This window comes from Doryrhamphus excisus, chromosome 2 (assembly GCF_030265055.1).
Source record: "Doryrhamphus excisus isolate RoL2022-K1 chromosome 2, RoL_Dexc_1.0, whole genome shotgun sequence".
Taxonomy (NCBI): domain Eukaryota; kingdom Metazoa; phylum Chordata; class Actinopteri; order Syngnathiformes; family Syngnathidae; genus Doryrhamphus; species Doryrhamphus excisus.
The window spans coordinates 19133325-19151047 of record NC_080467.1 but is presented as its reverse complement, the minus strand read 5'-3'; the positions used below and the strand labels follow the sequence as shown (position 1 = coordinate 19151047).

The 17723-nt window shown below is 40.7% G+C and overlaps 1 protein-coding gene across 1 annotated transcript; it reads right to left on the bottom strand.

Annotated features, from left to right (window-relative positions):
* Positions 1-787: 787 nt before the first annotated feature.
* Positions 788-16705, bottom strand: LOC131105504 (putative cytochrome P450 120). Its single transcript, XM_058053667.1, has 11 exons — positions 15836-16705; positions 13425-13502; positions 13177-13261; positions 12872-12901; positions 12349-12488; positions 11952-12075; positions 11740-11884; positions 10731-10841; positions 7460-7587; positions 2779-2866; positions 788-1526 (listed from the first exon to the last, which is right to left on the bottom strand). Exons 1-11 carry the CDS (start codon positions 16023-16025, stop codon positions 1350-1352), a joined length of 1296 nt encoding a protein of 431 aa, XP_057909650.1. The 5' UTR covers positions 16026-16705; the 3' UTR covers positions 788-1349.
* Between the last annotated feature and the right edge of the window lie 1018 nt (positions 16706-17723).

The following is a 17723-nucleotide window of genomic DNA, read 5'->3' as shown; positions in this document are numbered from 1 at the left end:
GCTATTGATAAGGAAAGGAAAGGTTACAACAATTAGCATTTCATCCGAAAATTGGGATCTTGAGAATGAAAGTATATGATTTGTAAGAAGCCCTGGGAAGCCAAGGCTGAAGATAGCGGCACACGTCATGTCGTCAATGGTTGCTCGTGGGAGATGTTGCTGGTGGATGAAGTGCACAGAGGCCAGTGAGTCATCCTGCTCTTCACAACAACCTCCTTTTAAGCCACATGCAATGTCGTGTACGTATGCAAGCATGTGTTGCTTTGCCACTCTGTGTATGTGTGTGTGTGTGTGTGTGTGTGTGTGTGTGTGAATTGTTCATGTCTGCAGCATCCTACATCCTACATTCTCAAATCAACCTCGTCTGTAGGTACAAACTAAGACTGACATAATAAAAACAATACACTGTTGATTCTATTTATTAGTGCTGTTAATGTGTATTTTTTTTCCGTTTCTGGTCAGTTTATGTGTCTGGGACCCATATTTTGTGGTGACCCGCTTCTATAGAGGTACAGAAGATTTTAAGATGTCTTCATCATAAAACTGTTGCCCAAAAAAGTCAGAACTCTCTGCTTGGCGTTATTACTATTATTGTTTATTGTGTATGTGTTCCACAGCGTTTACATGCGCGGATGCAGACCTCTGTGATGCTAACTCTCTTGTGTCCCAATGACAGAATAATACATTTTCTTTTAAAGTTAAATTCATTTTCTTTTAAAGTTAAACTGGTGGATAAAAAGACATGTAAATGTTTATATATGTCTATGAAAGTGATGTTAGCCAAGTGTCGTATTCAACCATTTATTAGGAATTGTTCTTGTTTGGTGGATGATCCATGTATGCATGTATCCATGCATGATCCCTTGGGCCCCCCCTCCCCCCCCAAGGTTATTTCACTCTGAAACACCTTGTGGCATTTTTTACCTGTGATTCACAAGACACGCGTCACACTGCCAAGTGAACCCCTTCAAAAATAACCAAGTTTGTGTGTGTGTGTGTGTGTGTGTGTGTGCATACTAAAAAGAAGCAAGTCAGTGTCGGTATGACGAACTGTTGCTAAGCAGCGCTGGTTGCTAGGTGGTGAAGAGTGAGGGGGGGGGCATGGGAGGGGCGGCCAGGTTTGCAGTCACTGATGGAATCTGAGGGCTTACCCCTACGTGTGTGTGTGTGTTTACACTCCTGCAGAATGGAAAGTGTGTTGCTGTGCAAGGTGTGTAAGTATCAAACAATGTATTTTTTTCAGTGTACATCCTTCAGAGATGAAAAGCACTTTTTCCCATGATGCTTTAGTGTACTAAGAGCAGCAGGGGAAGATGTTTGGGTTTGCTCGCTCACGTATATTTTAGTCCTTAGTGCCCAGATGGTTTTGCACTGTCGTTCCTCTCATCTCCGGCTGTGTGCTGTCTCGTGAAGGAGACAGTCGGGGGGATGGCAGGCCGAGACACAGGCAGCCATTTGTAGTCCAGGTTTTGAGATGGCGGCTCCAGACACCAGTTGTAGTGCTCTAAAAGGTACGTGCACGCCTCCTGCATAAAAAAAAAAAACACTAAACATGTTACATGAGTATACTTTTTTCACAGCGGGATAATATTCGTGGTGCAGATGGACCATCCATCACATCTCCAAGTAAGTGTCTCCACCTACGGTCTATGGTCCACAAGACAAGAACCTTTCAAATATGTTTCCATTCCCCACATGAACTCCACGGCCTGCCGCCAGCATAGCACTATGTCCAGACTATACACAGTTGGCCCGCCTCCCTCTGATTTATGAACCAAGATTATCCCGATTGAGGGGGAGGGGAAGGATGAACACTCCGGGGGAAGACGAAGGGACGAAAGAAATGAGGGAATGGAGGATGGATGATGAGGGAGGGAGGGAAGGAGAAGGATGGCGAGGGAAGGCGATGAGTCACATCCATGACCTAGATCCCTGCGGTCTACTTTTCACACTGGTCACGCCTTCTCATGTTGTGTGTGTGTGTATATGTCAGGACTCAATCTGTTTCATAGTCATAGTGTTTCAAGAGATTGTCTTTGACGAGTACCTTGTTAAGCCTTACAAGTACATATTTCACAATGCCAGTACCATGGTAGATTGTAATATGTACTCTGAATAGCACCATTTCTTTTCTGTCTTTCAACAGTACAACCCCAAACCTCCAGTGTCTAGTCCGAGTTGAACATTGACTTCAAATACGTGCCCAAACTTGTAGTTTTTCCTCCACATACATTTGTCTGGGTAATCATTTGAAATGGTTAGTTTCAACTTTGCAATGATTGTCTTTTTCAGTGGTGCTGCTGCATCCCAATGAATGGCATTGCAACCACTGGCACCGATGCAGAACCTTCTCTATTGACAATATCATATTTAAACATTTCTAAATATATATTTTTTTTAAATACAACTTTCTATGGCCAACAAAAGAACATCCATCCATCTATCTTCTATGCCGCTTATCCCAGCTGTCTTCGGGTGAGAGGCGGGGTACACCCTGGACTGGTGGCCAGCCAATCACAGGGCACATATAGACAAACAACCATTCACACTCACATTCATACCTATGGACAACTTACAATCGCCAGTTAACTTAGCATGCTTATATTTGCAATGTGGGAGGAAACCGGAGTACCCGGAGAAAACCCACACATGCACGGGGAGAACATGCAAACAGAGATGCCCAAGCAGTGATTCAAACACATTCAAACTGTGTGGCCTACATGCTAGGTTAAGTTTGAAAAAAGGGCAAACTTTAGTGTATTTCTGGTTCTTGCTCACCTTAAGAAAGAAGTCCGTAAGTTTAATGCCGATGCAGTTCCTAGATCCTCCGCCAAAGGAACAGATGAGGTGCTTGTGGTCTGCATTCCTATGAAAAGGCACAGTGAAATGGTTACACAAGAATGTAAAAAATGCGCATAACGAGTGAAAGGACAATCAAGAATTCAGTTGTGTTCTAGACTGAAGAGCGCCCACGTCAGAATCGGATTCATTGCATTGTGCAGAACAAAGATGTTATTCTCAACATGATCATCATAGGCATTAACTATCCTTGTATGAATACATTTTAGGGTAGATTGAATGAATAAAATCATAAACCTATTTGAACTAAACTGACTCTTTTGTAGTTATGTTGCCTTACGAGGGCTGTCACTTGGCTTAATAATATTTTCCTCTAGGCAAACTAATTGCCTAAAATCTCATGTCAAGTTAAATACATCCAGCTAACTTCTGACGTCAAAAAGGCAAGACAAGTCAAAAATACATTTCAAATAAACAGAAGCTTTTACAGCAGGTTTGTAAACAACGTACTGATGCAGGCCAGAGGGCCCCAACCCCAACCCCCAGCACCGCTAATGTATCCTGAAACCTGAGCTCTGATTAAAGGAAAACAGGAAGCATTAGTGGGTCCTGTGTGTATCTGAGAGAGAAGCAGAGCCAGTCTGCTGCATCCCTCTATAATAGTTTAATGCACCAGCAGCCCCATCGTAAAGCAGCAGGACGTGTAGCAGACAGTGCAATTCTGGTGAGAGAGGAAGTATTTTCAAGAAATCCAGCATACGATATCAAACATGCTGTAAGGGGAGGAAGTGACTCAGACGTGTGTTCTATTGTAAGGCATAAATAAAGATTATACTGACCTCTACGCCATATGAACAAAAGTACTAAGCATGGCAGTGCCCCAGTGGGAAAACGCAAGGTCCAAAAAGGCGTGCTAGGGTGAGACTTAATAAGAACAGGTAGTCAGACCTGGTAGTCGGTGGTAGCTGCAAAGGCGTGACCAATTCAGTTGATGTCAGTGATCCACCTCTATACTGTACATACAATACGCAGATGCTGCAGAATGTAGATTGAAATGTTATGGCTACAAGCAGCTTGCAAGCACAGTCGGCTTAGCACGGATAACATTCAGTGGAACCTTGGGTTTCATCATTAATCCGTTCCAAAAGGTCAAATGAAAACCAAATACGTATTTCCACTGTAGATGGAAGTATCAGAATCTGGTAGAATTCTCTTGACTTTTGTTAAATATGCGTGTTTTCCATTTCTGATGTACAGGGTCAGGTCAGGACAACACATGGGTTATTGAGTTGGTCTGCTATGTGAGCCATGTCACTGCTAATAGTCCCCAGGATAAGAAAATTGTTTGGAAAAATGTAAGGATGATCAGCTGAACACTGTAAGTAGGGAACACACTGTACACTAATTTGACATTTAAGCCGAGTAACAATGACCGTCTTGTATTGGGTGTGGGTCAACAACAGCACAGGATTGTCTGTTGAAGCAAGGAGCCGAGAAGGAGTGAAGGTCAGTCGTAGCAAGATGGAATAGATGAAAGGGTGTCAGCTGGAACTGTGAGGATGCAAAGAATAGAGGTGAGGAAAGTGTAGGAGTTAAGTACTTTGGGTCAACAGAGAGTGTGGAAAAGTGGTGAAGAATCGAGTGCAACGCAGGGTGGAGGGAAATGATGTGAGAAGAGTATCAGGAATCCTTTGTGACAAAACAGCAAATGTGAAGAGAAAGATTTACAGGATGATAGTGACATATGGTCTGGAGACGGCCGCTCTGACCAACAGACAGGAAGCAGAGATGGAGGTGATAGAGCTACAGATGCTCACATTTTCATTGGGAGTGACTGGTATAGCCGGGATTTGAAACGGATCAGAGGAACAGCCCAAGTTAGAAATCTGGGAGACAAGGTCAGACTGAGATGGTTTGGTCATGTGACACGGACAGATTGTGATTATAGTGGTAGAATGAAGCTGGAGATGCATCTGTCAGGGAGGAGAAGAAGGGAAAGGTTTGTGGGCATGCAGCAGGTGCTCGGACTGACAGATAAAGATGGAAAATTGTGAACCACTGTGGCGACCCCTAATGGGACAATAACACGGCGGACCTTCTCGACACAGACATGTTGGTAACATAAGAGGAACCGACTCAAACAGGTTCCATTGTAATAGAAACGAGACAGAGACAATGTAACGGAGATGTTCTTTTAATATCCTCTGTGAATGAAATTGAGTCATGTCACTACTTGTGCTGAAGGGACTTCCTGTTCTAAGATCATAGAAGATTACAAGCTGTGGTAGCTTGCTTTCTTATCTGCGTAAGGCAGTATTTCCGACTCGTGTATCCACGTCCACAGTGCGTGTGGGCGTCCGCCTGATAAGACGATAAAGCTCCGGCTCTCCTATTTGCTTCACACTTGAAAAGCACACATACATAGGCTGATGATACGTACACTGACACACACACACAAATGCACATCCATCTTACTAAACACATTTGGGTTATACTGTAGTTATAGTTGGCGGGCTTGTTATGTAAGAGGACTGCAGTCATTCAAGCAAACTGGCAGGTGGCAAGAAGAAAAGCAGCCAGGCAACTATCAGGGCAGACAGGCAAACAGTCCCCCAGGACGACTGACAGATGGACAAGCAGAGACAGAGCACAGTGGGATGAGGAGAGCGAAATAGACCGGAAGAACAATGGAGGGATGGAAGGATAAATACGCAGACTGAACTTTCAGTCAGGGTGGAAATGAATTAGCCTGGCAAATATGCAAATCGTTTATATCGCTGTCGATTGTCGAAATATAAAAACACCCTGACTGTAAAGGGGTTCATATCAATATAATATATACTGAATGAATATGAATAGCGCTCTGTGCTGGTGTCAAGCATCATTCTATTTGAAGAGGTAGAATTGTTTGTGCGGGTGCAATGAAGTGGCGTTTGAGTGTAGCTGTGTTATGTTGGATTCATTCTTGCTTTTTGGTGGCCTTTAAAGGGTATGACGTGACCAATAGCGTCACCAGACATAAATCTTTCAACACACACAACCATCATCCACTTTAGGTCTGGGTGTCTCAGGAGCTGACAAGGTAATGACGAAAATATAACAGAATATGTTTTGGGGTAGGACTCACACCCATATACACACACACACACACACACACACACACACAATACATGGGGAATTCCCCATTGGTAAAATCAGGCATGATGTGTCCAGTTACCATGGCAGCAGCCACCCATCTTTTCATTCATAGTCTTTTTTTAAAACATATTTTTCCGTGCTAGAAGCTTTTCGTAAAATATCATACAAAATGAGCATTGTGGTTCCCATTAATAACTCATTATGATGACAAGCTAAATTGTTGGGAAGAACAGCATCTTAACCTTGAAAATATCCTATTAGGATGGGATTGTTAAATGGTGATTTGTTAAATGATAATGGGAAAACACAAACTAACATTTTAGAGGAATTAACCCTATTTTCATTCTGAGCCTCACACACAAAAACGAAAAAAAAAAACAAAAAACAACGAGATAGGATCTGCTCTGAGTCATTTTTCTGTATCCCATCCCATTCCACAAGGCATTCTGGGAGAGAAAATGAGAAAACGGCTTCTCCCCCACCCTTTGATCACACTCACACACACACACACACACACACACACACACACACACACACACACACACACACACACACACACACACACTGGGGCATCCCTATTGGTAGTCACAGCATCAGGTGACCCGCTACCATGGCAGCAGGTTCCAGCATAGACACATTCATAGCTTTTGGCCCTTTGCTGTGACTGAATGGATGCGTATGAATGAAAATAAACAGGTGAATGGTGGCAGTGAATGAATGGAAGGAAGCACCGAGGATGGAGACAAAAGCAGTGCAGGTTCATATGGATGCTCTCTTGTCTTTGTGTGCGTCTCCTTTTGCTCAGCATCTCAATCTCATTTTAAGTCTATGTGACTGCACGGAGGGTGACTGGGTCAGATCGGTGTTCTCAGGCGATGCTAATCTATCTGTATTGGTTCCCATGGTAGCAATGTAGCATGAATGGCTAGATGTGCTTCAGTCATCATTTCTTTGAAAAGATTGCTTGCAGTCAGTCTGAGACTTGCTTATCATTGAATGACCTTGATACAACAGCCGGGACCTGTGTGTTTACACACCAGTTACTCACAGCAGTAAGACAAGGACAAGTTAATTCACCTGACTGGTGGCAATCTGCCTCCACCGGTTTTAGTGATGTGTGTGAGCTGAAAACCCTTTCAATGGTTTTATTCCTTCACTTTTTTATCTTGTCCATTCTAACTGCAAACTACCAGTGCTTTCAGTTGTTTTATGAAATACTTAAACCGGAGGTGTCCAAACTGTGGCCTGCAGCCACTTTTATTTTATTTTTTTAATAGATGGCACATTCAAAATATAATTTAACAAGAAAACTACAAAAAAGAAAACAGCAAAAATGGGAAAATCTGTCATTTTCCTCCATAATAAAAATTAAATAGAAATAAAAGTATATAATATATAAGTAAATATCAAAGTAGCCCTTGCATCCTTTCATCTTTCACTACGTGGCCCTTGTTGGAAAAAGTTTGGACACCCCCGACTTTAAACCCTAACATGCTCTGTTAGGCAGAACGGTGATACTAACCTTCCGCTCCATCTCTCTGGCAGGAAGCTGTCGGGCTGCTCAAACACCTCTGGGTCCCTGTGGACGGAATAGCTGATATAGACCGCACCATAACCCTTTGGGACATGAAAACCTGCAAGGGTGGTGTCCTGCACACAAACAAGGTTAGTGACAGTCATTTTCTACACAGTGAAAAATAAAATGTGTATACATGTATCAATAAAACTTTTGTTTGTTTGTTTCGGCAACTAACTTTATATTGCAAAAGAAATAGATATTTATTTGATCAGGGTAAGTTTTTTTTTAGCAATGCGGCACATTGGGAAACTTTTTAATCATTAATTTACATTTTTAACAATCTTTTCTTGAGGGCTCTGGTGAAAGGAGTCACCTTGAGGCAAAAAGTCCACTCACCCGAGTTTTTTGCCCTCCCAATTCACCTTTTCACTGCATCCATTAGGAGCTCCACTAATGGACTGCCACCCAACATAATCACTGTTCCTTTTTCTTCTTAGCTCCTTTCTCCTTTCTCCCTCGGCCTCTCTCTGCTGGAGTGGAAAATCTGCCACAAATCTCTTTCTTTCTCCTTGTTCTTGCTGTGACACGACTGCCCTTGTGAAGTACATTCTCTCTTCACACACACCTTCAAGTTGCACATGTGACGGTGCGTCCACTTTTCCATGTGACAGTGTATACTAATTATCTCTCTCTCAGCCACCAGCACCCACACACGACTCAAACTCATCATTTTTACCTCCTTCTGCCTTTCCCTATTTATGAGTTTGACACCTCCATGAGATACTGGGAGGGGAATGGACATTCTGGTTATGCTCATAAATTGTCATTAGCTACACATAATCAGAGTAAATTAGACATTTAAGACAGGAAGTGACGTTGGCTCAGGGTTGAGTGTGTTGCTCGTCGTGGGTTATGGCCCCAAGAGTATTATGATGATCATGTTATTATTATTTTGCCTTTTGTGTAATTTAAACCTGCAAAAAATGTCTGTTGTGGTGCTCACCAGTGTAGAATACTACATTCACCATTAGAATGTTTCTTCTGCCCTGTATTTAAGTGTTTGTACTTTAGCTCATGTTGTTGCATCATTTAGCCATTCTTAGGCCAAGAATGAGTACAATTTGCTCAACTGAATATTAACATCACATTTACCTTTTATGGAGGAGGGGAGGACATGGTATCTTTGGAGTTTGTGATGAGTTCTTTCTTAAATTCCATAGTGTTTCAAAAGTGCTGGCAATCAAAACTTTCTTTGGCCCCCTGGCGGGTTATTTAAGAGCCGCAGAGTGAGCCAGGAATGCGGAGGGTGCTTTGCTTGGGAACTTGATTCTGTGGGCTGATACAGCACACAGCAAATGGGCAAACTGGGCAAAATTTAAAACAAATCATCCGAAATTTGTGATTGGAATATACAACTGTATGTTTTAACCCCTAGGTACTCTTCAGTACAAACTATGGTCCGGTGTGACTGGTTTGTTATACTTCCCCAAAACGTAATGAGTACCACTGCGTCTCCTGTCCAAAACCCTCACGTCATGATTTTTCGGTTCCACAAAGGTCACCAGCAATCAAAGTGTACTGAAGCATTTCCTGGAAGTGACAAATGACTTTCCACTCGGCTTCACAGCGTCACCGGTGCACATCAACCCACCCCCCCAACAACCCCACTGACTTCCATCCGGGGGTAGGAAACGTAGCCGATCAATCACACAGTTGGATCAATTCCTCTGATTGGACTGTTGCATAAACGCGCTTGATGAGGTTGCCAAGATCAAAAGATGTAGCTGGTGCATGTGCAGTTGGTGATGCTGCGTGACTCAAACTCAAATGTAAACTTTTCAAAGACTGGATTACGTGAGCAGAGTGCTAATGTCAAACCGCCGTAAAAAGGTTTTAACCATCTACGGGATCGTCACATAGAGCAGAACCTCTCCAGTCTGTGTTGCTGAGGTTGTACAATTGGAATGGAATTCTAACAAAATTCAGGAGGAAACACTAATCAAGTCTTACAAAAACAATATTGCATGATCTTTACAAAATGACAAAATAATATAAGTTTAAAGTCCACAGATAAAAGGGAGTCACGGTACCTACATTTTTGTGCTTCTGTACAGTCAAACCTTCATTTTCAAAGGCCGTTTTCTTATAATCGCCTTGGTTTTCATACATGGTCTCAGTTTGTGAACAATATCACATGTAACTGTCAAGTGCCTTTGCCTTCTATTATTTTTGTAGAATGGAGTGCCCAGACATGCTGAGGACTGACTGTATATATATTTTTTTCGTGTGTGTGACTGCTAAATAACCCGCCATGGGGCCAAAGGAGGTTGCGCGGCAGCACTTTGATAAAGAAGGTGAGAAATGCTATTGAATTCATGACATCACAAAGCACTAAGATGGTGTACCCCCCCGACCCACTCCTCCTCCTCTGCTCCCGCCATCCTCACCAACAAGGGTCTTGGAGTCTAAGAGTCTATAAAGCTAAAACTTATCATTGAGCCATTATAATTATTTCACATTGTTTTCTGCATATAAACTACAATTATTCTCGATGAAAATGTATTTTTTTGTTCATAATTGTGTATGTCCGGAAAGGATTAAATGGATTTACCTTATTTTCTATGGGAACAATTGCCTGGGTTTTTGTACGTTTCAGTTCTTATCTACCCTTTTGGAACAAATTAATAAAAATGAGGTACCAATGTTTGGCTGAGGCAACAAGAACAAATCCCCCCGTTGCTGAATGATAAATGAATATGTTTTAACATAAAGCACTGTTAGCTTTTGTGTTGCTCTTGCACAGTGTAGTTGGTACTGCATTTACTGCAGTATGTCGCCATCTAGTGGATTTTGTCCAACATACGGACACACAGTTTGCAATGAAACTTGTATGTAACAGCAGACATGCAGCAAACATTACACAAGCATGTACATATATTAGTCTTACAGCATTTGTTTCAATTAATTGATCTGCTGTTGCAAATAAAAATGAAAACTGCACCATTATACAATTTGGGAATTAGTGTCCAATTCTGACAATATACGAAGAATTCTACACTTCACACAGTTTCCCTAAAGAAAACCAACACAGACTTTGCCATATTAGCTTTATCTGACCTATTTTTCAGCAACTTGACATGCAAATATTAGTTGTGTGTGACCTAGATAAACATTCCACCCACGTAACTTCTGTCTTTATGGACATGACAGGAACCGGCATACAGATGCCACTTAATCCTCGTGCCACAAAAACCTCCAGGTGGGCGAGTTTTACCTTCTCGGCTATCCTGCGTCCACCAATGAATGGAGGCCAGAGTCTCTGAACCTCCAGCAGTACGTCTTGCAGATAATCAGCATCCTTCAATGCTCGCTGACGAGTTTCCTCCTAAAAAAAAAAGAGCCAGGTTTTAGGGCATAAAATGATGTGGTTGGCCAGATCTGGCCCCCGGGCCTTCAGTTTGACACCTGTGTTTTATTTGATATTTGGAAAAGGCAACAAAGAAAGGTTATCTATGCATAGATAGGGCTTGTGTTTCTAGAGCCTTGAAATAATGTGACATCATAGCATCAAAACACAAAGAATTCTGCAAAGAAGTGCAACTTAATACAGTAAAAGGACAACAGTGCACTACCCTTTAGGGACCAAATCTTGCTACCCTTCACCAAACTAAATCATACCACCGCTTGGTAGAAACCCTGAGTTCGAAACATATTTTACAGGAGCTGACATACAGTATTTAAAGACTATGCAGGGATATCCAAAGTGCGGCCCGGGGGCCAATTGTAGCCCGCAGTTGGGTTTTTATCAAACTGCGGCACATTCTAAAATAAATTAAAAATATATAATTTAACAAAAAAAGACAATAGCAATAAAACAGCAAAAATTTAAAACAAAGATCAGCAGTAATTTTACAAGAATAATGTGATAATATTAAACAGAAAAAGCTGCATTTTAAAATGACAAACACAGTAATTTTAGTAGCATGAAGTTAAAATTCAAAAGAAAATATGTTTTTTTAAAGTTGTAATATTATTAATATTAATGATATCAGTGTGAATGGTTATATGTGCCCTGCCATTGACTGGCGACTAGTCCAGGGTGTACCCCGCCTCTCGCCTCTCAGCTGCTCCATCATACCCGCCACCCTAGTGAGGATAAGCGGCATAGAAAACGGATGGATGGATTAATTATATCTACATCTACAAAATATCAGAGTGGCCCATGTATCCTTTCATTTTTCAGGATGTGGCGTGTACAGCCCTGCTTCACATGATCTGTGTACCTGATCTTTCCCACTGAGAACCACTGTGAACGTGGTGAGTAGCGATGCCAGAGCTTTGGGGATGAGGGCCGAGATGAACAGCAGGAGATGCTGGGCAGCACAGCTGGAGCTGGGCAGCGGCAGTGACTTCAGGGAGCCCACGAAACTGCAGATGGCGAGGCGAGAGCAACAGTGCTGTTGAAGCTTTCGTGAGTGACTTGTCTTTGTCTTACCCTTCTGTGTCATTCTCCAGTTTGTCCTTGATGATGTCCATCAGCTGCTCTCTGGCTTCCAAGGCCATGGAAAAACCCGATGACCACAGAGGAACCTTCAGATTGACTGGAGCAGAGATCAGACCTGCCAACACACAGTATGTATATTTTGTGGGTTTTTGTATCAACACCAACATGAAACATGAAAAGGATTTAAAAAAACTTTCAAAATAAATCAGCAGGAGGTAAACAATATTTCTCACAGAACAGTAGTGCTGAGAATATGGTATGAAAAAAAACAGTTTGCATCAGCTTGTGCAGCATTGTTATGATTGATACATACCAATTTACTAATCATACCCATCCCTAAAATACTGTATACTCATTATTTTTACAGTAGTTTTTACATTGCTCCTACCGTGCCAGTGCTGAGTGCAGAGCTTTGTGATTTTCTGGAAAAGTTCTGGCTGCTCATTCGGACGCACGTTCAAGAAAAGTCCTAAAACCAGCTCTGTCCCCAGCTGCTTAAACACCGTGTACACACACTGTGGCTGCCCGCTGCATACAAACACACCAGCGGCACATGCATTTTATTAGTTAACACAAAACACAATTAGTTCATACAATACTAGTGTATTCAAGAGTCAAATTGCATGCCGAGTAGGACAAATCCATACAAAATTGACCAAATGTTTTATCTTTCGTCTTAAAAAATCTAGGTAAACTTTCTTCTTGTAATCATATGACTTTATTCTCATGATATTTTGACTTTATTCACAAAATAAGGCTGTGGGGACAGCAGAGTAATGAGCCGGTAAACCCCATAGCAAAAGCGTGCTACAATCCAAATATACATTATGTTAATATCTGACCAATGTACTGTGTGTGCTCAGTACAAATATGTGCATTATCGCTTGTAAAAGAATTTATTCTGAGATTACCTGAGATCCTTGAGACTGCGTTCACATACACTGGAGAAGAAAGAAAAGTGAGACTGTGTGTGTCAGACGCTTTCACATATTTCCATTGGTTGTGTTACTGTCCTCATTTGTCAACACTGGAACCCACTTCTTTCACAATCAACTTTTGACATACACGGATAACAAAAGTCTAGTTTCATCACAAACGTCCCTACGGCCATTTTTTTTTAACCAATACATGTACGTTTTGGCAATTCCAGTCTGTCCCTGATGTTTTTCCTGAGGCAGGATGTACTGTACTGGAGGTGTCACATGACTTTACCTACCTGGTGATGTAATCTGTTGCCGATTCTAAACAACGTCCTGCAAAAAGGCTGGTGAGAGAGAGACGGAGAAGACACGCCTCCTCACCTGAAAGATGTGCAAAGATTTGTTGAAATGACATGACGTTTATCAAAAATACATGATGAAAGTAAACACAGTTCCCAAGGGAATGGCGGGCATCTCAAGAGATCCATTATGTGATATTGGTGTGTGTGTGTGTGTGTGTTTGCTTGCACGCAGATATATTTACCGTTGGTGGTAACAAGGGTGTCACCGTACATTTTCGTCATTAAATCAGTCGGATCCTTCAGAAACACATTGGACTTCTCTGGAAAATAAAACAAAAAGGATGATCACTCCATTGGAATTAACCATGACCAAAGTTTGAAGACTTGACATGACCTGAGTCGTTGTGACCTTTCAATGAGCTGAGCAATAAAATAAACATGCACTCACCAGATACAGTATATCTACACAATCTAATAAGGATACAAAATACTATCATCAAACACAGATTACTGTCATTATCATCATAACCTTAAAGGGGACCTATTATGCTCATTTTTCAACCCTTTGTATTGAGTTGTGGACTCCTATAGAGCAGCTACACACAATAACCCGCACAGAAAACCTTTTAGATTTTGCAGAATCTGCACCTATTCCAGCTGTATTTCTTTGGATTTGTGCTTCCCCCCAAAATGGTCTGCTTTAATTTATCCCACCCATGGCCCGCCTCCAGGCACGCCCACTACGCTGTGATTGATCAAGGCGGAAGTGAGAAGGGCTAGACCAGGGGTCAGCAACCCGCGGCTCCAGAGCCGCATGTGGCTCTCCAGCCTCTTTGTTGCGGCTCCCTTTGCAATGCTTGAATATTTTTTAGCACCCGTGTGGTGAAAATGAGTTTATGAGTTTACAAAAATCCAACTTTGTGTGAGACCATGAATGCATCCTGACTGAGTTCTGACTGGTGACTGAATGAGCAGACAGGATGCTATCCAGTTCTCTCTGACAGGTTAACATGAAGGGAAATGAGTAATACTTTGAGTTATTTGAGTTATTAATTATTATTAATGAGTTATTTGACGATTCTAAAAAATAAATTAGAGCTCATTTAAAAACAAAAGTTTATCTCCAGTACTAGCAAGAGTACTCCAACTCGTCTTTTTTTTCCCCTCCAATGTTGTTTTAAACATACAACGTTTTGCGGCTCCAGGCTATTTTTCTTTAGTGGGCAAGTGGGTGAAATGGCTCTTTTCATAGTAAAGGTTGCCGACCCCTGGGCTAGACATACTAATCTCTTTGTGCTCAACTTACTTTACAACTTTATTCTTGTAATATTCTCACTTTTTTCTTGTAAATTTGCGAGTTTATTCTCGTTAATTTACAACTTTTTTCTCGTAAATTCACAACTTTATTCTCACAATATTGTAATGTTTTTTTCTTGTAAATATATGACTTTTTTCTCTTGTAAATTTACGACTGTCAAAATCTCTGATTATTTTTAATACATTGTCATTAAGTCTTATTTACGCAAAAAAAAACATGTAATATTACGAGAATAAAGTCAAAAATGTATGAGAAAAAAATGTGTAACTTTATGCTATAGGCATTGCCTGAGACAGCTGTGAAAAGAGGGGACATATGTGACCTTTGGCCTTGGGCATGTAGAGGGCGGAGGGTAAAGAAGGCGGAAGTAAGAAGGGCAACTTACTTTACGACTTTTTCTTGCGATATTCAGACTTTTTTCTTGTAAATTTACAAGTTTATTCTGTCATAAATGTACAACTTTTTTATCGTAAATTCACATCTTTATTCTAATAATATTACAATGTTTTTCTTATAAATTCACAACTTTTTTCTCACAAATTTACAACTTTATTCCAGTCTTCAACTTTTTTTTCAGTGTAATCCCAATACTCAGTTGTATTTTTTTAGCCTTTTAATACATGATAAATAAGTAGTCCAAACATATATGTCATAAATGCATTTTATGTACGCGTAACTGTAGCATGCTTTTGCTATATTAGGTTGTGGCACCTTTTTATACTTTTATACTCAGTATATCCACTAAATATGGATTATACAAGTTGCACGTTTTTTTTTTTTTGTTGTTGTTGAAGTGAATAGAAGGGATTTGGAGATAGAATAACCTCTGCCCGCCTCCCCGGAGCACCATCACGAGTCTCTCCCATGACGGATCACACTAATCTATGGGTGCATTAGGCGCCATTAAAAAGTAGATTATGATATTAATGCACTTTTATGTGAAAAGATAAAGACATGACGCGTCATTTCATTGTGGTGAGCACAGGTTCACCGTAGATAATCAGTCACCACTAAACCTTGAGCACAGTTTTAGTCATTATGAAGCTGTAATACGTAATGTATAATATATATATATATATATATATATATATATATATATATATATATATATATATATATATATATATATATATATATATATATATATATATATATATATATATATATATATATATATATATATATATATATATATATATATATATATATATATATATATATATATATATATATATATATATATATATATATATGATATGATATGATATGATATATGATATATATATGAAATAGTGTAGAGTTGCACAAGTAGGCAGGTGTATTGTGGTCACATACCATACAGAAGCTCTCTCATGCCTTGAGCCGAGCACACGAAGGTGGTGGGTCTGTTGAATAGACGGCTCTGAAACACTCTGCTGCCGTGTTTGTCCATCTTATCCTGACAGAAGCTCACCGGGTCCCGGTAAAAGTCCAGCGACTTGTCTCCGAGGAGAGACACACCTGCGTAGCCGGGTAGCTTTGACATAATGCAGCAGCAGCAGCAGCAGCAGCGGTGGAGGCGGCGGAACAACAGTGAACTCTCTCCCGTCCAGGTGATTCAGCCAGTCTGGATTTGACCCTATGCTATTAGCCCGAACTAGCGAAGCTAAACTTCACCAAACCAAGTCCAGTTTTTACCACTTGCATCGTGTACAAGTCCTTATTTCAAGACATGTTGTTTGACGTGTTTACCCCCACTGTTTCCATTGAGGTAACTGAAAGTACAGTGAACTGGTGCATTCAAGTGCCCTCGGTAAATTTGGCATTTTGCCTGTATCTGACCGTGAACTGTCACAACTACTTCCGCAATCTTCCTTCCTCTTGCGGTGGCACACAACATTCATATTTCTTTTAATATGACCTAACAAAGCTAAATTCACAACATGTGATATGTGACACGCAAAACATACACGGCCATGTTTGTAGTTTCTATATGGCAAGTCAGAGCAAGCCAAACAAGGGGAGGAGCGGGTCTTTGTCAAGCAGGAACATGTTAAAAATCAAATTGTATTGATATGTTGCTGATATCTTGGTTGTTTTTGCGATTAGTCTTTGTCCTGAAATGTACTAAATGACTAAATACAGTTTATATAGTATAGACTATTCACATGAACTTAGGGATATTGAGTTTTTTTATGATTAATCTAAAATTAATGACAGGAAATAATTGAGAGGCACTGCTCTAGTATTTGTCCCATAATATAGGCACTATACTATACTACAGTACAGGTACTGTGTACTGTATTCTCCTCCTGGTTTGCTCATGCCCATCAAAGCCAACCAGCATCCATCTGATGTTGCACCAACAGGACAGCTCAAACGTTGTCCTTGATGAATCTCAGTACAACAAAAAGGATGAAAATCTTCATTTAGCATTTCTTTTCATTTTCTGGCTGCTTTGAAATCCCAAGAGCTTGTGACGTCACGCAGGTGTGGTGCAGACAGGTAATGAGGTTGTAAAATACCTTGGCTGTGAGCTCAGGGTGCAACCTGTTCTCATATGATTCAAGTATGAAGGAGGAAAAGTGCTCATGTCTACAGCTGACTGTAATAATTTTTCAATTTCAGTTTTCATCATACTATTTTAAACTTTAAACTAAATGATTGATTTCAGTTTTTTTAATTAATTGGTAGTAATGTTAATCTTTAGTCTATACTAATGTTGCAATTGGATGAGCAAAAAACTTTCAGCGAATATGTCACACTGGCCTCTAGCGGCGGAAGCTTGACATTACATTTGCAATATGACACCCTAAGACATTTTCATTAAATTAACATTTATAAACGTCGTTGTATTATAATTGATAATGATATCATCCGTCAACATATCATGTTATGTGTGAATAACAATATGATTATTTAGCGATAGTATATTCTGGAGGAATACACTTGTAATTCTATGCGCTGCCACAAGGTGTCCTCGTTGTACACTGCATGGGTAAAACCTTTCAGAGCATGAATAAACCAAGACAAGAATTGACACACGGCTGTTTGCTGCTGCAGTGCATACTCGACTGTTGAATGTAACATGCTCACTGCTGTTGCATACTAGCTGTAACACATGCACAACGTATACATTACATAAGACTGCACGGAATAGAATGTACACAGCTGAGTGTGTATCTTTCTCCTGCGTGTGAATTGTGTGGCTTGACCAAACTTGCAGCAGGCTCCGCCCCCCCCC

Bases quoted from the DNA above. Each gene is read 5' to 3' on its own strand.
- LOC131105504 (XM_058053667.1), bottom strand. From the start codon at position 16,025: ATGTCAAAGCTACCCGGCTACGCAGGTGTGTCTCTCCTCGGAGACAAG. The intron at 10,842-11,739 runs GTACACAGATCA...TTTTTTTTTTAG, and splicing joins TTCTCAGTGGGAAAGATCAG to GAGGAAACTCGTCAGCGAGC. The intron at 1,527-2,778 runs GTGAGCAAGAAC...TTTTTTATGCAG, and splicing joins TTACGGACTTCTTTCTTAAG to GAGGCGTGCACGTACCTTTT.